The sequence below is a fragment of the Mytilus trossulus genome, chromosome 10, assembly GCF_036588685.1.
Source record: "Mytilus trossulus isolate FHL-02 chromosome 10, PNRI_Mtr1.1.1.hap1, whole genome shotgun sequence".
In the NCBI taxonomy this organism is placed as follows: Eukaryota; Metazoa; Mollusca; class Bivalvia; order Mytilida; family Mytilidae; genus Mytilus; species Mytilus trossulus.
In genome coordinates, this window is record NC_086382.1 from 6,757,305 (window position 1) to 6,778,758 (window position 21,454).

Below are 21,454 nucleotides of genomic sequence, written 5' to 3' on the forward strand. Positions count from 1 at the left end.
TGACAACTGAACCATGAAAATGATCGCCTGCCAGTGCGACACCAACACCCTACAATAATTCAATATACTGAATATAGTAGACCTATTGCATACAGTATAATAATAACAGAACAAAAACCAAAAACTTACCTATAACCACTGAACCATGAAAATGAGGTCAAAGTCAGATGACACCTGCCAGTTGGACATGTACATCTAACAATCCTTCCATACACCAAGTTAACTTGACCCATTGCTTATACATTTAGTATCTGAGATATGGACTTCACCTCCTAAACTAAACCTTCTTCACAGATTATTTAAGTGAGGTTGAGATCAAGTGAAAACTGTTTGACAGCATAATGACCTTGCAAGGAACTCACATATCAAATACATCTATCCTATTACTCATAATAAGAGAGAAAGTAACATTACAATAAATCTTAACTTTTTTAGCTCACCTGGCCCAAAGAGCCAAGTGAGCTTTTCCCATCATTTTGTGTCCGGTGTTGTCCATCGTCTGTCGTCGTTAACTATTACGAAAATCTTCTTCTCTGAAACTACTGAGCCAAATTAAACCAAACTTGGCCACAATCATCAATGGGGTATCTAGTTTAAAAAATGTGTCCGATGACCCGCCCAACCAACCAAGATGGCCCCCATGGCTATAAAAAGAACATAGGGGTAAAATGCAGTTTTTGGCTTTTAACTCAAGACCAAAAGCATTTAGAGCAAATCTGACATGGTGTAAAATTGTTTATCAGGTCAAGATCTATGTAACCTGAAATTTTCAGATGAATCGGATAACCCGTTGTTGGATTACTGCCCCTGAATTGGTAATTTTAATGAAATTTTGCTGTTTTTGGTTATTATCTTGAATATTATTATAGATAGAGATAAACTGTAAACAGCAATAATGTTCAGCAAACTAAGATCTACAAATAAGTCAATATGACAGAAATGGTCAGTTGATCCCTTTAGGAGTTATTGCCCTTTATAGTCAATTTTTTACCATTTTTCGTAAATCTTAGTTAACTTTTACAAAAATCTTCTCCTCTGGAACTGCTGGGCCAAATTAAACAAAACTTGGCCACAATCATCATTGGGGTATCTAGTTTAAAAAATGTGTCCTATGACCCGGCCAACCAACCAAGATGGCCGCCATGGCTTAAAATAGAACATAGGGGTAAAATGGAGTTTTTGGCTTTTAACTCAAAAACCAAAGCATTTAGAGCTAATCTGACAAAGTAAAATTGTATAACAGGTCAAGATCTATCTGCAATGAAATTTTCAGATGAATCGGAACTACCCGTTGTTGGGTTGCTGCCCCTGAATTAGTAATTTTAAGGAAATTTTGCTGTTTTTGGATATTATCTTGAATATTATAATATTATAGATAGAGATAAACTGTAATCAGCAATAATGTTCAGAAAAGAAAGATTTATAAATAAGTCAACATAACTGAAATGGTCAGTTGACCCCTTTAGGAGTTATTGCCCTTTATAGTCAATTTTTAACCATTTTTCGTAAATCTTAGTTATTTTTTACAAAAATCTTCTCCTCTGAAACTACATGACCAAATTAAACCAAGCTGGGCCACAATCATCATTTGGATATTTTGTTTAAAAAATGTGTGGCGTGATCTGGCCAACTAACCAAGATGGCCGCCACGGCTAAAAATAGAACATAGAGGTAAAATTCAGTTTTTGGCTTATAACTCAAAAAACCAAAGCATTTAAGCAAATCTGACATGAAGTAAAATTGTTTATCAGGTCAAGATCTATCTGCCTTGAAATTTTCAGATGAATCGGACTATCCATTGTTGGGTTTTTGCCCCTGAATTGGTAATTTTAATGAAATTTTGCTCTTTTTGGTTATGATCTTGAATATTATTATAGATAGAGATAAACTGTAAAAAGCAATAAATGTTGGCAAAGTGAGATCTACAAATAAGTCAACATGACCAAAATGGTCAGTTGACCCCTTTAGGAGTTATTACCCTTTATAGTCAATTTTAAACCATTTTTCGTAAATCTTAGTAATCTTTTACAAAAATCTTCTCCTCTGAAACTACTGGGCCAAGTTCATAATCGATAAAGATAATTGTAGGCAGCAAGAATGTTCAGTAAAGTAAGATGTACAAACACACCACCATCACCAAAACACAATTTTGTCATGAATCCATCTGTGTCCTTTGTTTAATATTCACATAAACCAAGGTGAGCGCCACAGGCTCTTTAGAGCCTCTAGTTTCAAGTAGTCCCTGAACCATGAAAATGAGGTTAAGGACAATGAAACATATGACAGACTTCGTATTATAAGGCATATGTAAAAAGTGTGAAGCATCCAGGTCTTCCACCTTCTTAAAAACAACTTTTTACTTTCTAAGACAAAAGTCGCGGGCTCGACAAAAATGGAGAATGAAACTTTGTATTATAGCTAGCTTAACCTCTCACAGACACATACATTTCCAATATGTTGACAATAATGAGTGAGCAAAACACTGACATATGTGAAAATGTCAGGAACTGAGTTACAGCAGTCAACAGTCAAAACAAATACTAGTAACTATTTCAACAAAGAAAATAAAATGACATACAGACACTCTATAGACAAAGCAAATTAGTAAAAATGAAAAACAAAAAAATATCATAGCACAATAATACGGGGATGTATAAATATCAATCCACTCGAAAATTTTGATGTTAAAATATACAAAGACAAATAAAAAGAACACTTTAACACGTAAGATTATAAACAACGTCAGTACCTAGAATCTGTACTTCAAGACCATCCTGTATTATTTGTAAAGTCGATACGGAATATTTATCAACAGGGTTTTGATATCTTCAAATTAACTTTTTTTTTAAAGGATGCCATGTTCTTTGACATAACCCTAGTTCATCAACTTTCTGCTCGGACACTGGTAATGTTTTTAAAAAAGTAGCACCTTCAAGTTCCCAAAATTCCTTGAATTGGAATATGTGTATTGCTGATAAGGTAGTAATTGATATTTCAAAATTATAATTGTCTCGTTTTCTTAGATTCTTTATACTGAGATGACCACTTGATATGTAAAAATTGTTGGTAAAAGTCGGGTACATTTGACCTTGATCTCATTTTAATGTATTAACGGTCAAATATAAGGACTTAGGTTTACTTGTTTAAGTCGTGTATTCAGAATCTCATCAATAGGCCAACTATATCTGGTGTACCAAATCCGATGCATTATAAGATGTACATGTCTGTCCGGCATGCATGGCATGGAGCTGGCATGTCAGATAACAGCTAGTAGTCTGTTGTTATTTATGTATTATTGTCATTTTATTTATTTTCTTTTGTTATGTCTTTTGACATCGGACTCGGACTGAATTTTAATGTGCGAATTGTTATGCATTTACTTTTCTACATTTGCTAGAGGTATAGGGGGAGGGTTGAGATCTTATAAACATGTTTAGCCCGCCGCAAGTTTGCGCCTGTCCCAAGTCAGGAGCCTCTGGCCTTTGTTAGTCTTGTATGATTTTTAATTTTTAGTTTCTTGTGTATAATACGGAGTTTAGTATGACGTCCATTATCACTGTTCTAGTATACATATTTTTAGGGGCCAGCTGAAGGACACGTACAGGTGCGGGAATTCTCTCTACATTGAAGACCCATTGGTGGCCTTCGGCTGTTGGCTGCTCTATGGTCGGGTTGTTGTCGCTTTGACACATTCCCCATTTCCTTTCTCAATTTTATCATATGAACGCTACCTCAATTTCATGGTTCATTTACCAAAAAGTTTTCATGGTTATATTTTATGTCAATAAAAAAAGGAAGGTGATCTATTTTAGTTGTATGGAATTATTGGTATGTGCATGTACATGTTGGACGGGAAAGGTTTATCTTGATTATTACGGATGATTAATAATGATATGATTATGTGATACTTATATTTATATTCATACCTTTATTTAAAATATTCTCAATACAAAATCAATCGTGATCAGTAAAGCGAGACATTCAAGCGTGTGCACTCGATTTACCACTTTTTTTGCATAATGTCTTTTATCTTTATAACAATTGATATGGAAAGAAACTTTAAATAACATGAACGATTAACAAGACAAGGAACTTTTTATATGGGACAGAGATTCTAAATGACGATTTTCACTGAGTTGTTTTGGCCATTAAACTTGTAAAGCTTAAAAGATAGACTTTAAAAAAAAATGACCAACAAGAAAAGATGTACAGATTGTGTCAACTCTGCTGTAGGTTTTTAGTTGAATCATTATTAAGAGTTACATTTCTTCTTATAGAAATTACTGCCCTTGAGTTACAATTTGCGATTTTGTCAAAAACTTTATAAATAAAGGTAAACTAAATAATGTATGTCCTTATCTTGATTCTCCTTATCCCACTGTTACTTTAATTCATTCAATTCCCTAAATATGTGTTTTCCTTCGTTATATTATGACAGAGAATGTGAACATCAGTAAAATAATATAACCAGTTGCGGATTCAGAAATTTTCATAAGGGAGTCCTTAATCCGGCTCAGATAATTGGCTCATTGGTATTTTCCAAACCGTTTTTTTTTATTGATGAAAACAGCATTAAAACAAAAACAAACAAAACAAATATAATATCCATGCAGACACATTGTAACTTGCTTTCGTTGTTTTAAATTTCTAGCTTTATCGTTCAACCAGTGTAAAGTGTGACCTTTAGTTGTTTCTTTTTACACATAGTGTCTTGGATGGGGAGTTGTTTTGGCTTTAATACCACATCTTCTTATTCTATTATGTCTCATATTCAAAACGTTAAAAAAAAAATATACAAGAGCCAAAAATGAATTCTGACGTTATATTTTTACAGTTTTATTGTAGTTATATACAATTTAGATAAAGAAAAAGGTAGGCGTGCGAAAGGAAATGAAAATTGTTACCTTTTTTCCGTGTTGGTCATCAGTTAATGTATCTTACAAACATATTTCAAAAGTGCAAAGTAAAAATCCTTCAAGAGATGCAATTCAATAGTGTTGACTGTCAGTCTTGTTATTCAAAAGCCCTTTTGTCAAAGGAGTAGGTTCAGTAAGATCCTTTTTAGACCCAAAATATAGCAGTTTTACAAAATTGTTAAAATGTAGAATTGGAAAGAAGAAAGATATGGGCTGTTATTCACTATACAATGCACATTAATTGGGTACTCTCATCATTCAGACATGCTAAATTACTGAAATCCTCGAAATGTTTGCATTTTGGTTAATTCTTAGACGGTTTCAGTTTGAAATGGAAGTGGCCGCATTTGTGGTCATTCTTAATATTTAAATGTAAGTTGTATTTGATGATAATACATAAAATATATAAAGGTTGAGATGAACACGGACGCGGCCACTTTCATTTTTGACAAAAACCATCTGAAAAGTGACATGTTATAGCATATTTAATAGATTGTTCATATGTAATCTTGAATTGGAGCGTTTATAGAATAAGAATAAAAATTGTATTAGGTTAAAATCCAAATAATAGGATTGTTACTAAAATACACAACAAAAACAAACAAACAGACAGGCATATTAAAATTAAAAAATGATAGTCATTAAACACTACAAACATGTAGCATTTAAAAGAAAAACAAAAACATATATTAATAGTATTAATTATAATACTATTTTTGACAGCATATGCATCCTCTTTAAAGATATCAATTAAAATATTATGCGTATGTAACAAAAAATATGTTATAATATATATAACATTATAAGTTGAGCCATCAATTACACAGTTCATATATTGACATTATAATTGTTTCTCTCATTATACATTTCACTTGATAAGTAAAACATCACATTCTTTGCAGGAAAATATAAAATCAAATTTATTTTCTTCACTCATGAAATTAAAACAGGGTACAATACTAGAAATTTCATCGAACATTTTGATCCTAGTTTTATTAATTTCTGAACATGTTATGATAAAATGAAATTCATCTTCAACCTCTTTATGGCATAAAGGACATCTTCTATTTCTAGAGCTGTTTTGTTGTATCTACCACGTTCAACTGCCAACATACTATTACTTATTCTTATTTTAGCATAATTTTTTGTGACCTTTTTATCTTAATTCAATAAAAGGTACTTTTCTAGTTTATACTTAAATTTAAATTTTCTGTAGGTTCTTAGTTTATTTCCATTTATTGAATTATCATCATTAAAGAGACAATTTCTCCAAAATATAATATAATTTTCACTGAGCTTTTTCACGACGGCTAAAAGTAATCGTTTTTTAGAGAAGGTAAATCTTCTTTATAGTGACTAAATCAGTTAAAATCTTTCACATGTACTAATTGATTTAACTAAAGTAGACACTTAGATCAAATTTATTCCTTCAAAGTGTGTTAATTTACGGTGTTTTTTTTTTTATTGAATTAAGCCTTCCAATTGATATTTATCGTGTGTTTTTCTATGTTGTAATGTTATACTATTATTTCAGAAAAAGGGAGAAGGTTTGGTACCATTAAAACGTTCAATCCAGCTGCAAATGTTTGCATCTGTCCTAAGTCAGGAATCTGATGTACAGTAGTTGTCCTTTGTTTATGTAATTTATACGTGTTTCTCGTTTTTTTTATATAGATTAGACCGTTGGTTTTCCCGTTTGAATGGTTTTACACTAGTAATTTTGCGGCCCTTTATAGAACTTATTGTTCGGTGTGAACCAAGGCTCAGTGTTGAAGGCCGTACATTGACCTATGATTGTCAACTTTTACAAATTGTTGTTTGGTTGGAGAGTTGTCTCATTGGCACTCATGCCACATCTTCCTATATGTACATAAGTGTTTAAAAAGTGTTCAAAATCTTTTGTCAGATGAACCTGAAATTTAAGTCCAAAATCGGCACTTACCGAAACTACTCCTTTACGTATACAAAGCGTTCTCACAAAAGCCTCAAGCAAGTGTTAAAGTTATCCCCAGTATTGTAATTGTAATATACATGTTATTCTTTATCAACGAATCTTTCAGAATTAGTTAATTGTTTTAATTATGAAAATTGACTCTTTTTTACACTCTTGTTTTCGAAATATTAAATGTAATAACGTTTCATTTAACGTTATACAAAAACGCGGTTTCGGTATAATTTGCAACTAACAATGTATTGGTAGATTTGTCATAATGCAGAACCTGTGGGAGTTCAAGTACATCGTCACTTGATAAAAGTTGTCTGTAACGTTGTCCATCAGGAGATATGACGACTACGTTGTGAGAAATCAATCCCACTACAAACACGTTACCATCATTGTCTACAGAGATACCGAGTGGATACTCCAGAACATTTATATCACAGAATGTCCACAGTATGGTACCTTGGAAATCACAACAGGTTACACTGTGATTGTCACTGTTTGTGTAGAATAGTTTGTCACCGAATGTTGTAACGTACGCAAAGTCTGAGAGTTTGGTATTGATAACATTGGTAACGGATTCATCACTAAGACAAATCATCTGTAGTCCTTTCTCTCTGGCACAATAAATTAAATGTCCTTCAATGTATGCTACCCCATCAATGGCTGACGTAACTTCGATTGTTTTCTTTAATTTTTTGTTCTTTGTGTCGATTATATTTATCTTTTTTTACCAGCAGACGTAACAGCAATACAATCATCACCGATATACGTCACATCAAACGTATATCCGACATTATTTATTTCAATATCCTTTGATCCGTCAGCCTTGAATACGATTGTTTTGTCTTTTTCATAACAAGAGAATACCATCCTACCATCTGGGAGCAGTGAACAAGCCCGGACTTTTGACAACTCTGTATTGATACGTTTCAGTAACGTCAATGTCAGGTTATCGATATTTTTGGTCGGAATAGCTACCATAATCTGAGCTTGTTTTTGCTTCCGTTTCTTGATAGACAAATTGCATGGTTCACAATTAACATTAATTTCTCCTAACTTCTGCACGCTAGCTGTGATTTGCGCTAAAGACTTGGTAAATTGGCACGAAATATTGGCTCGGTTTAAGGTGTCACTCTTTATAATTGAGTGAATGAATTTTTCGGCACCGGAAATATCTGTTTCGAAATGTTTTATGGCCAAAAAGGCTTGCAGTTCGGATGCATGCTGTTTAATATTAGCAATGTTTTCTTTGAATTCTGTTATCTCTGTTTCCTTTGTTTTAAGATCAGATAACAATTTCTGTATTTTGTTGTTCTCTTTTTCTTCGGTTGCTTTCAATTCTTTCAACAAATTATTCTGAAGTTCATCGAGATGACGATTAATCTTTGTCCTGGTTTGTTTTATTTCTTCTTGAATTTCCCTTTTCTGTTTTTCTAACGATGTTAAATTATCTTCCCTATTAGTTTTAATTAGTTTAATATTCTCAGCGACTTCCAGCAGGGTTTGTTCGATTTCGTAAAATGCATTTGAAGTTTTGACGTTTTTTATGAGGTCATTGATGTCGGTCAAACCTTTACAATCGTTGTGAGACTTCACACATTTCTTACAGCACGGACAATCGTGCTTTCTACAGAAAAGCTCGTATTTCTCATTATGTATTTTACAGATCGTGGCGATTTGGAGAATGTCTTTTAGTAATTTCTTGTATTCTGCGATGGAAACAGTTTTGTGGTTTCTTGATGCCCTCGAAATACTATGATGTTCCCTACAATCTCCGCATAATCCTTCCTCACATTCAGAACACCATACTACTGATGGCTTGGTAACCTGACGATAATCACAGACACCACAATTACTCCATTTACTGGCCATGTTTCTGTAACATATATAACACAAATTGCAAGTGCATGTATAATATACTATAAGTAATGCATAAAATGTTATTTTAAGGGGAAAATTCTTTATCACGATTTCGAGAAAATATGTGAAAATATTTATTATTGTGATAACCAATTTACAAAAATATGTGATGAATAATTTCTACAGATAGAATCGCGATAACGAATTTAATCTGAAAGACAATTCGTCAGTGTAGTTCAGTATTTGTGCTGTTTTTGTAACGAATCATATAATATGTGACCCTTCATATGTGATCACGATGTTTTATTCGTGCATGGTAGCGAATTGAATCCGTACTAACGAATTAAATCCGTACCGACGAATTGGATTCGTACAGTAACTTGGCGAAATAATTTCTTCATGACGAATTCTGCAATGACTTATTCCTCAGATTTGTTATAAAAAAATGCATTCCAAGACATAGAATAAATAAATCGGTAGTATTGTTTATACTTTTTCTATGCAGTGTTAATAAGGGACGACATCAAAAGATCAATGTAAGATAAAAAAAAAAAAAAAAAAAAAAAAAAAATCTTAATTCAAATAGTTTGGGGTTGGGGTTGTACTGCTGCAAGATTTGGTAATCCGACATTGATGTTTACATATATCCATATATGGGTCAATCATTTTTCCCCAAATTAAGTTCATAGGGGGGTAGGGGGGTCAGTGAAAAAACTATTTGAATTAAGTTTTTTATCCTTCATTAAACTTTTGATGTCGTCCTTAACCGTAAACAAAAAAGAAATCAAAATAGGTTACCAACATTTTTGAAATACAATAAAAATAGTAATACATTCAACATGTTTAAACATATAAATCTTGTCAAAGACACAAAACGAAAGTTGATAAAACAATTAGAAGAATCAAGACATTGGTGCGTATGTGTGTATATATATGTGTGTGTCTGTCTAAGTTTTTTTGTTTGTGTAATGATTATTGAATGTATATTTTACAGGAAACAATTGAAACAAAGTGCATACCTCAATCAAAATAAACTGCAAATATACCCTTATATGTCCACGTAAAAGGTAGATGGTCACGTGATTTAAATATGTTAAGTCAGGGTACATAACCCTTCGCATGATTGAATCGGGATACTTTTATATATGTTGTAAAATTAACACATAGAAAATACAACTGATTGAGTTGGTTTTGATACATATTTCAAATTTCAAATATGTAATTTTGATAAAAACCAATTGAAAACAGAAAGTGTACCTAAGATTCTAGAAAAAATGTGGTTATAGTAAATATAAAATGCGTATGTTGTTAATCATGTTAATAGGATACCGATGGTCAAAAGTCATAGCTAGCTTAACCTCTCGCAGACACATACATTTCCAATATGTTGACAATGAGTGAGCAAAACAAACTGACATAATATGTAAAAATGTCAGGAACTGGGTTACAGCAGTCAACAGTCAAAACAAATACTAGTAACTATTTCAACAAATAAAATAAAATGGCATACAGACACTCTACAGACAAAGCAAATTAGTAAAAATGAAAAACAAGAATTCAAGACATTATCATAGCACAGTAATACGGGGATGTATAAATACCAATCCACTCGAAAATTTTGATGTTAAAATATACAAAGACAAATAAAAAGAACACTTTAAGACGTAAGATTATAAACAACGTCAATACCTAAAATCTATACTTCAAGACCATCCTGTATTATTTGTAAAGTTGATACGGAATATTTATCAACAGGGTTTTGATATCTTCGAATGAACTTTTTTTTACTAAAAGTTCTTTGACATAACCCTAGTTCATCAACTTTCTGCTCGGACACTGGTAATGATTTTAAAAGTATGAGTAGCACCTTCAAGCTCATATATAATATGTCCCAAATTCAGTTGAATTATGTGTATTGCTGATAAGGTAGTAATTGATATTTCAAAATTATAATTTTCTCGTTTGCATAGATTCTTTATACTGAGATGACCACTTGATATGTACAATTGCATAAAAATTGTCAGTAAAAGCCGGGTACATTTGAGCATGACCTCATTTTAATGGATTAATGGTCGGACATAAGGTTTACTTGGTAAAGTGGTGTATTCAGAATCTCATCAATAGGCCAACTATATCTGGTGTACCAAATCCGATGCATTATAAGATGTACATGTCTGTCCGGCATGCATGGCATGGAGCTGGCATGTCAGTTAACTGCTAGTAGTCTGTTGTTATTTATGTATTATTGTCATTCTTTTTATTTTCTTTTGTTATATCTTTTGACATCGGACTCGGACTTCTTTTGAACTGAATTTTAATGTGCGTATTGTTATGCGTTTACTTTTCTACATTGGCTAGAGGTATAGGGGAGAGTTGAGATCTCATAAACATGTTTAACCCGCCGCAATTTTGCGCCTGTTCCAAGTCAGTAGCCTCTGGCCTTTGTTAGTCTTGTCAGATTTTTAATTTTTAGTTTCTTGTGTATAATACGGAGTTTAGTATGACGTCCATTATCACTGTACTAGTGATAAATATTTTTAGGGGCCAGCTGAAGGACACCTAGGGGTGCGGGAATTCTCGCTCAATTGAAGACCTATTGGTGGCCTTCGGCTGTTGTCTGCTCTTTGGTCGGGTTGTTGTCGCTTTGACACATTCCCCATTTCCTTTCTCAATTTTATTATATGACCGCTACCTCAATTTCATGGTTCATTTACCAAAAAGTTTTCATGGTTATATTTTATATCAATAAAAAAATTAAGGTGGTCTATTTTTGTTGTTTGGAATTAATGGTATGTGCATGTACATGTTGGACGGGAATGGTTATCTTGATTATTACGGATGATTTATAATGATATGATTATGTGATAATTATATTTATATTCATACCTTTTTTTACAATATTCTCAATACAAAATCAATCGTGATCAGTAAAGCGAGACATTCAAGCGTGTGCACTCGAATTACCACTTTTTTTTGCATTAATGCCTTTTATCTTCATAACAATTGAGATGAAAAGAAACTTTAAATAACATGAACGATTAACAAGACAAGGTAGGTCAAAAGTGTCGGAAATCGCTAGTAAACTTTTTCTATGAGATAAAGATTCTAAGTGACGATTTTCACTGAGTTGTTTTGGCCATTTAGCTTGTAAACCTTAAAAGATAGGTATAAACTTTAAAGAAAAATGACAAACAAGAAAAGATGTACAGATTGTGTCAACTCTACTGTAGATTTTCAGTTGAATCATTATTAAGAGTTATATTTCTTCTTATAGAAATTACTGCCCTTGAGTTACAATTTGTGATTTTGTCAAAAACTCTATAAATAAAGGTATACTTAATTATGTATGTTTGTCATGTTGGTTCACACATCGTTGTCAATATAATGGAATATTATGCGACTGTCATACAAGTGAGATGTTTAGCTAGGTATCAAACCAGATTTAATCCACCATTATCTTCTTAAGAACATGCCTGTACTAAGCTAGTCAGGAATATGAAATAAAATTAACGGTACCAATTTTCTTGCACCAGATGCGCATTTCGACAAAACATGTCTCTTCAGTGATGCTCGTGGCCAAAATATTTGAAATCCAAAGCTTATATAAAAGATGAGGAGCTACAATCCAAAAAGTTCAAAAGGTATAGCCAAAATCCGTGAAAGGAATCAGAGCTTTGCATGAGGGAAAAAGTAAAAACACAAAAATACTGAACTCCGAGGAAAATTCAAAAAGGAAAATCAAAATTCAAAAGGCAAAATCAAAAGTCCAAACACATCAAACGAATGGATAACAACTGTCATTCTTGTTATTCAAAAGCTCTTTGTTAAAGGAGTAGGTTCAGAAAGACCCTTTTTAACCCAAAAATATAGCAGTTTTTCAAAATTGTTAAAATGTAGAATTGGAAAGAAGAAAGATATGGGCTGTTATTCACAATATTTTGGTTAATTTTTGACGGTTTTCCGTTTGCAAAGGGAGGTGGCCGCATGTGTGGTCATTCTTAATATCTAAATGTAAGTTGTATTTGATGATAATACGTAACATATATAAAGGTTGAGAATGAACACGGATGCGGCCACTTTCATTTTTGACAGAAACCATCTGAAAAGTGACCTATTATGGCATATTTAATAGATTTTCCCTATCTAATCTTAAATTGGAGCCTTTTTAGTGACTAAATCAGTTAAAATCTTTCACATGTACTAATCGATTCAACTAAAATAGACACTTAGATCAAATTTATTCGTTCAAAGTGTGTTAATTTACGTTTTTTTTTTTATTGAATTAAGCCTTCAAATTGATATTTATCGTGTGTTTTTCTATGTTGTAATTTTATACTATTGTTTCAGAAAAAGAGCGAAGGTTTGGTACCATTAAAACGTTTAATCCAGCTGCAAATGTTTGCATCTATCCTAAGTCAGGGATCTGATGTACAGTAGTTGTCGTTTGTTTATGTATAGTTTATACGTGTTTATCGTTTTCATTTTTTTTAATACAGATTAGACCGTTGGTTTTCCCGTTTGAATGGTTTTACACTAGTAATTTTGGGGCCCTTTATAGCTTGTTTTTCGGTGTGAGCCAAGGCTCCGTGTTGAAGACCGTACATTGACCTATACTTATTAACTTTTATAAATTGTTATTTGAATGGAGAGTTGTCTCATTGGCACTCATGCCACATGTTCTTACATGTACACAAGTGTTTAAAAAGTGTTCAAAATCTTTTGTCAGATGAACCTGAAATTTTAGTCCATAATCGGCACTTTACGGAAATACTCCTTTACGTATACAAAGCGGCGTTCTCACAAAAACCTCAAACAAGTGTTAAAGTTATCCCAAGTATTGTAATTGTAATATACATGTTATTCTTTATCAACGAATCTTTCTGAGTTGGTTAATTGTTTTAATTATAAAAAATGACTCTTTTTTTAACTCTTGTTTTCGAAATATCAAATGTAATAACGTATCATTTAACATTATACAAAAACGCGGTTTCGTGTTCATTTGCAACTAACAGTTTATTTGTAGATGTGTCATAATGCAGAACCTGTGGACGTTTAAGTCCATCTTTACTTGATGAAAGTTGTCTGTAGCGTTGTCCATCAGGAGAGATGACGACCACATTTTGAGTAAAATATCCCACTACAAACACGTTACCATCATTATCTGCAGAGATACCGAGTGGAAACTCCAGAACATTTGTGTCACAGAATGTCCACAGTATGTTACCATGGTAATCACAACAGGTTACACTGTGATTGTCACTGTCTGTGTAGAACAGTTTGTCACCGAATGTTGCAACGAACGCAAAGTCTGAGAGTTTTTTATTGATAATAGTGGTAACGGATTCATTACTAAGACTAATCATCTGTAGTCCTTTGTCCCTGGCACAATAAATCAAATGTCCATCTTTGTATGCTATCCCATCAATGGCTGACGTAACTTCGATTGTTTTCTTTAATTTTTTGTTCTTTGTGTCGATAATATTTATCTTCTTTATATTGGCAGATGTAACAGCAATACAATCATCACCGATAAATGCCACATCAAATGTAGGTCCAATATTATCTATTTCAATATCCTTTGATCCGTCAGCCTTGAATACGATTGTTTTGTCTTGTTTTAAACAAGCGAATACCATCCTACCATCTGGGAGCAGGGAACACCCCAGGACATTTGACAACTCTGTATTGATACGTTTCAGTAACGTCAATGTCAGGTTATCGATATTTTTGGTCGGAATAGCTACCATAATCTGAGCTTGTTTTTGCTTCCGTTTCTTGATAGACAAATTGCATGGTTCACAACTAACATTAATTTCTCCAAACTTCTGTACGCTGGATGTGATTTGCGCTAAAGACTTGGTAAATTGGCATGAAATATTGGCTCGGTTTGTGGCGTCACTTTTGATAATCGAGTGAATGAATTTTTCCGCTACGGAAATAACTGTTTCGAAATGTTTTATTGCCAAAAAGGTTTGCAGTTCTGACGCATGCTGTTTAATATTATCAATGTTTACTTTGAATTCTGTAATCTCTCTTTCCTTTGTTTTAAGATCAGATAACAATTTCTGTATATTGCTGTTCTCTTTTTGTTCGGCTGCTTTTAATTCATTCAATAATTTATCCTGAAGTTCATCAAGATGATGATTTATATTTGTCCTGGTTTGTTTTATTTCTTCCTCAATTATTTTTTTCTGTTTTTCTAACGATGTCCAATTACCTTCCCGATTAGTTTTGATAAGTTTAATATTCTCAGCTACTTCCAGCAGGGTTTGTTCGATTTCATAAAAGGCATTTGAAGTTTTGACGTTTTTTATGAGTTCATTTATGTCGGTTAAACCTTTGCAATCGTTGTGAGATTTCACACATTTCTTACAGCACGGACAATCGTGTTTTCTACAGAAAAGTTCGTATTTCTCGTTATGTGTTTTGCAGACAGTGGCGATTTGGAGAATCTCTTTCGGTAATTTTTTGAATTCGGCAATGGAAACCGTTGCGTGGTTTCTTGATGACCTCGAAATGCTATGATGTTCGTTACAATCTCCACAAAGTCCTTCATCACATTCGGAACACCAGACTACTGATGGTTTGGTAACATGGCGATGATCACAGACAGCACAATTACTCCAATCACTGGCCATGATCCTACAACATATATGACACACATTGCAAGTGCATGTATTGCTATATTGTATAAGTGATACATAAAATGTTATTTTAATGGAATAAATTCTTTATTACGATTTCGAGAAAAATATGTGAAAATATTTGTTATTATGATAACCAATTACAAAAATATTTGATTTATAATTTCTACAGATCCAATCGCTAATTTAATCTGACATAACGAGTAACAATTCGTTGTGTAATTCATTTTTGTTTGTTTTTTTAAACGAATTATAAAATTTGTGGTTACGATGTTTTATTCGTGGTAGCAAGTTGAATCCGTACTAAAGAATTAAATCCGTACTGACGAATTCAGTGGATCCTTACAGTGACGAATTTAGTTCGTGATGACGAATTCTGTAATGACTTATTCCTCTAAATTGTTATAAAAAATTGTATTCCATCATAGAATAATTAAATCGGTAGTATTGTTATACTTTTCCTATGCAGTGTTAATAACATAAACATGGTAAACAAAAAAGAAATCTATTAGAGAAAGGTAACCTAAATTTTATTAAATATAAAAAAAAATTAGTAATACATTCGACATGTTTAAACATATAAATATTGTAAAAGACACAAAACGAAAGTTGATAAGACAAATAAAAAACTCAAGACATTGGTGCGTGTGTGTGTATATGTGTGCGTGTCTGTCTATGTTTTTTTGTTTGTGTAATGATTATTGAATGTATCTTTTACAGGAAACAATTAAAACAAAGTGCATACCTATTTAACTGCAATTTAACTGCAAATATACCCATATATGTCTACGTAAAAGGTAGATGGTCACGTGATTTAAATATGTTAAGTCAGGGCACATAACCCTTCGCATGATTGAATCGGGATACTTTTACATATGTTGTAAAATGAACACATAGACAATACAAATGATTAATTTGATTTGGTTTTGATGCATATTTCAAATTTCAAATATGTATTTTTGACAAAGAGCAATTGAAAACAGAAAGTGTACCTAAGATTCTAGAAAAAATGTGGTTATAGTAAATATAAAATGCGTATGTTAATAGGATACCGATGTTCAAAAGTCATATTAACTCGATTGAGATTGACATCGAACCTCCAACCAATTCATGATGATGACCGTTAAACTTATGTAGTGTAGATTTCAGTCGTCCTTCTTCATATCTCTGTTGGCACAGGTTTTTTTTAATTTAGGAAATCCCCTGTTCATGAATTTAATAAGAAATGCAATTACCATGAGATGGAACTGAGAAATTGGTAGTTGGCAATTGAAAAGTTGAAATCTTCACGTCCTAAATCATTCTAGTTCCAGTTATAGTCAATATCGAAGAAAACATCGCAATGTAAAAAAAGATCTAAATTCTAGTTTCGGTAATATCCTGAATTCGTAAGTTCACTGGAATATGGGTCATTGTCAAAAAAACATGCAAAATATGTTAATTGTTCTTTTTAAGTCACAGACATGAAAATATATCGAAATAACACTTGAATATATTAGATATGAACGTTTTGTGAGTTTATTTAGTCGTGAGCCTAAATCCATCAATTGGAAATACAACTTTAAAATTGTGATGGGTTCAGTCATGGATCATGCCAGGCAATGGGCTGAAAACAAACTGACAAAAACAAAAACAAAAACAAAAAGACAAACGACGAAAAGACAAACTGTTCACAAAACACAACACAGAAAACTAAAAACAAAGAGACCATCAAACTCTTTCAAATTATATTGTAAATGTGTTATCGAAATAATTGAACCAATGTATTAATATATACTTAACAAAGTCTTGCATCATCATGCACTTTGTTTTATTATTTCATTACAGATCTATAAGGTAGTATGTATATACTTAACAAAGTCTTGCATCATCATGCACTTTTTTTTATTATTTCATTACAGATCTATAAGGTATTATCGAAAATAATATTTCATTCCGTGGTTTCAAATTAAGCTCTGATTCCTTTCACGGATTTGGTTATACTTTTTGGACCTTTTGATTTATAGCTCTTCATCTTTTATATAAGCTTTGTATTTTAAATATTTTGGCCACGAGCATCACTGAAGAGACATGTATTGTCGAAATGCGCATCTGGTGCAAGAAAATTGGTACCGTTAATTTAATTACCGTTTAGAATTTCCCTCGGAGTTCTGTATTTTAGTTATTTGAGTTTTCTGTTTAGAATATTTTCCTCGGAGTTCGGTAATTTTGTTATTTTGCTTTATCTCTATTAAACAAATGGCAAAACGATGACCTCAAACACACCAAACGAATGGATAACAACTGCCATGTTCCTGAATTTGTACAGGCATTTTCGTATGTAGAAAAATTGTGCATTAAACCTGGTTTTATAACTAGCTAAACCTCTTACTTGTCGCATTAAATTCCATTATATTGACCACGATGTGTGACCAAGATAAACAGACAAAATAGGTAAAATGTCAAAAAGGGGCACAGCAGTCAACCTCGCGTTACAATTCAAATCACTATAAAAAAATTGTCATCAAAGAAAAACAAAAAGGTAAATAGACAGAACAAATAAGCATAAAAGAAAGACAAGAATACAAGTACACAATTTTACGGAAGCGTATTAGCGCCACACTTTTTTTTGTCTTCCTTTTTTTGCGTTATATCGCAAAGGTTTGCGTTTTTTCGCAAAGGTTTGCGTTTAACGCAAACATAGGAAGAAAAAAAAAGTGTGGCGCTAATACGCTTCCGTACAATTTACAAAGTAAAATTACACAATAATTTTATTTCAACATCATCGTGAATTATTTGTAAAGTTGATACTGAATATTTATCAAGAAGGTCTTGGTAGCCTCCGATAAACTTTTATAGAAAAGGGACGAGAAGTTCTTTGACATATTACCCATGGTTTATCAACTTTCTGCTCAGACATTGGTGACGTTTTACAAAGTTAGTAGCAAATACAAGCTTTTGAATACTGAATTAGTTGGAAAATGTATAGCTTATATGCAGGTGAAGTTGGTGTATCGCTTACATGACTAAGGTGGTAAAATTTCAAAATTATCATCATCTCGTTTGTCATAGAAACCGTTTATGTCAAATTTGAGGTATAAAAATTATGTCTAAAAATGAGGTAATGGAAGCCATATCTGTTGTTTCTTTAAGTTCAAATTCTGGGGAAATATCAATGAAACCCAATCAGAAAAGTTTGGATTATTAATTGAAATAACAATGATCATTAATTTATCTGAATGTGAAATCAAATAATCTAGCTTATTTGTCCTTATTGTATTTTAAAAGTGTCTGAAGGAACACCGACTTATTTTAAATTTAATGTCATATGAAACTTCAAATTAAAAAAAAATGATGCATATGTTTTTATAAATAAATGGCTACTTTTTTATCATTATTAAACTAAAGTTCATATACTTTTATTCTGAAGAAACTTCTTTAATTTGTTCAAATTAAAAAAAGACATTTTATTGTTGGCTTCCAGACAACAATTCGCCGACATATTTTCCGTATGCAGTTACATCGGCGTGGCCTTTCTCTTAAAATTAAGGTGATCGCAATAAGTGCGGAAATGAAAACCAAATTGGCAGAGAGAGTCAGCAAAACGTTAACATCTCTCCGTCATCGAAATAAACAAGCTATATCTTATTGTACATGTGATTTCCTGAATATCAATGCTTCTTTGTTGGTTGTTGACAATCGGTTGAATTCAGCTTAATTAATTAGCTGCCATAATTTCACACCAACAATGACCAAGAGAAATATTTTTTTGACTCGTGCACAGAAGACTTAGTTTATGATATATGCATGCATTGGTTCAAGAATTGGATTCAAATTATTGTTCACCAGTCGCTCGTTTCATTTGACTTTTAGAAGAGCTTAACAAGGATAGGAGCATAATTCTTCTTTTTTTTGTGTATTTTTTAATTTTCATATATGAGTCAGTCAAAACGAACAATTTTAAGTTTGGAATGATATCTCATGAAAACCGGATACCGGCTCAAGTTTTCTTTGACTTGCATGGAAAGGGATCCGGAGTCCTCTTAAATGAATTGCCATACAGTGTCACTGTGTGCTTAAAAAATCATCATAAATACCAGGATTGAATTTTGTATTTACGCTCGACGCGCGTTCGGTCTACATAAGACTCATTATTCAGTGACGCTCCATTCCAAAAAAGTTAAAAAGGCCAAATAAAGTACGAATTTGAAGAGCATTGAGGATCAAAATGTCTAAAAGTATACCGAAAAGTAGGTATGATACAGGAGAAAATCGTTAGTTGTGAATTTTTGCCTAGTTATCTCATATCATTCTATCTTAATGAACATCGTTGTATTTTGTGCACATTTGAAGGAAGATTTGCTCATCTGCTATTGACATTAACATAAAAATAGTCACAATCTCTCCTAAAGTGTTGGTTCGAGATTAGTCCTATAATATAAGACTCTGGAGGTTCATATCATTTACATTCAACGTTTTTTATCGGATATTTTTTTTTTACTATCAATGTTGAACCCCAGATTCAACATTGATAGTAAAAAAAAAATATCCGATAAAAAACGTTGAATGTAAATGATATGAACCTCCAGAGTCTTATATTATAGGACTAGGTTCGAGATATGCTGACCCGCATGTATAACTTTTTTTTGTACGGGTTTGACTGTGGCAGTTTTCGCAACCTTTACAAAGAACTCAAAATCAATGGAATTTCAAATAAAAAATAAATTCATCATTCCGGAAAGTGAGCTTGAAATTTTCATATGCTATTCACTGTTATTTTTAACATTGATTAATAATTAATAATAAATGATGACCATCGTATATCGAATATGCATGGGGAAAATGATATTGGGCTAGTGATTCATAAACTAGCTACTCTTCAAGTAGTGTATGATCATAAGAGCAGGAGGATATCAAATAATTGAAAAAATGAGTTGTTGAATATACAGACTATTTATAAAAAAATGAAATAACTTATAACACACATGTCAAACAAATATACTCGGGAAAAGGAGGTCCATTCCTCATTAATTAATACAGAAAAGTCGTCGGAGTTTCGTAAAGGAAGATGTGTTTTTTTGCTAGCATCTAACAAATGGTATTCTTTAATTAAGCAATTAATTCACTCCCCTAAAAAAGAAACAAAATACAAACAGGAAAAACAAGCTACAAACACACGAAATCAATTTAAACTATTTTCAACATCTAACGTGCAAAAAAAAAGAATATTAAAAATACCTTTCCAAAATTATAAAATTTGATATTGTTCAATATTTTGACAAATATAAAATTTTATGATTTTGGAAAGGTATTTTTAATATTCTTTTTTCTGTGAGTGCGGTTTCACTTGAAATATCTGCGTGTGTGGTTTGTCTTTTTTTGTCAGATTGGTCGTGATGTTAATGTTTAATAGATATATGTATATAGGAAGATGTGGTGTGTGTGCCAATGAGACAACTCTCCATCCAAATAACAATTTTAAAAAAAGTAAACCGTTATAGGTCAATTGTACGGCCTTCAACACGGAGCCTTGGCTCACACCGAACAACAAGCTATAAAGGGCCCCAAAATTACTAGTGTAAAAACATTCAAACGGGAAACCCAACTGTTTAATCTATATAAAAAGGAAAAGAAACGAGAAACACGTATAAATTACATAAACCAGAGACATATAATACAATGTATTATATGTCTCTGCATAACTTGTGACAAACCGTCGGAAAACTACTGTACATCAGATTCCTGACTTAGGACTTTTTCGGAAACAATAGCATAACATCACAACATAGAAAACCAGACGATAAAATATCAATTGGCAGGCCTAACTAAATCAAAAAAAGTAAATTAATGTTCATTAATAATCCTTTATCATTCAACTATAAAAGGGACGATTAATACACTTATTCTATGCACATTTGAATAGTCACCCTCGGACCAAAATGAATTAAAATATAAAAAGGTTGAAAAATAAACGTTAGTGCGAGTGGGGTTCGAACCCACGCGGAAATACTTCCATTGGAACTTAAGTCCAACGCCTTAACCACTCGGCCATCGCACTGTTACATTTGAAGTGGAAAATTAAAAAGTTATTCTTCATATTTTTCTTATTTCAA

At 32.3% G+C, this 21,454-nt stretch overlaps 2 protein-coding genes and 1 non-coding gene across 3 annotated transcripts; all 3 read right to left on the reverse strand.

Annotated features, from left to right (window-relative positions):
* Positions 1 to 7,355: 7,355 nt before the first annotated feature.
* On the reverse strand, positions 7,356 to 9,815 carry LOC134686784 (uncharacterized). Its single transcript, XM_063546549.1, has 2 exons — positions 9,738 to 9,815; positions 7,356 to 8,734 (listed from the first exon to the last, which is right to left on the reverse strand). Exon 2 carries the CDS (start codon positions 8,728 to 8,730, stop codon positions 7,576 to 7,578), a length of 1,155 nt encoding a protein of 384 aa, XP_063402619.1. The 5' UTR covers positions 8,731 to 8,734; positions 9,738 to 9,815; the 3' UTR covers positions 7,356 to 7,575.
* A 3,864-nt stretch (positions 9,816 to 13,679) lies between these two features.
* LOC134687651 (uncharacterized) lies at positions 13,680 to 15,356 on the reverse strand. Its single transcript, XM_063548109.1, has one exon. It carries the CDS (start codon positions 15,354 to 15,356, stop codon positions 13,680 to 13,682), a length of 1,677 nt encoding a protein of 558 aa, XP_063404179.1.
* A 5,960-nt stretch (positions 15,357 to 21,316) lies between these two features.
* Positions 21,317 to 21,399, reverse strand: Trnal-uaa (transfer RNA leucine (anticodon UAA)). Its single transcript has one exon. It is a non-coding gene; the product is annotated as a tRNA-Leu (tRNA).
* Between the last annotated feature and the right edge of the window lie 55 nt (positions 21,400 to 21,454).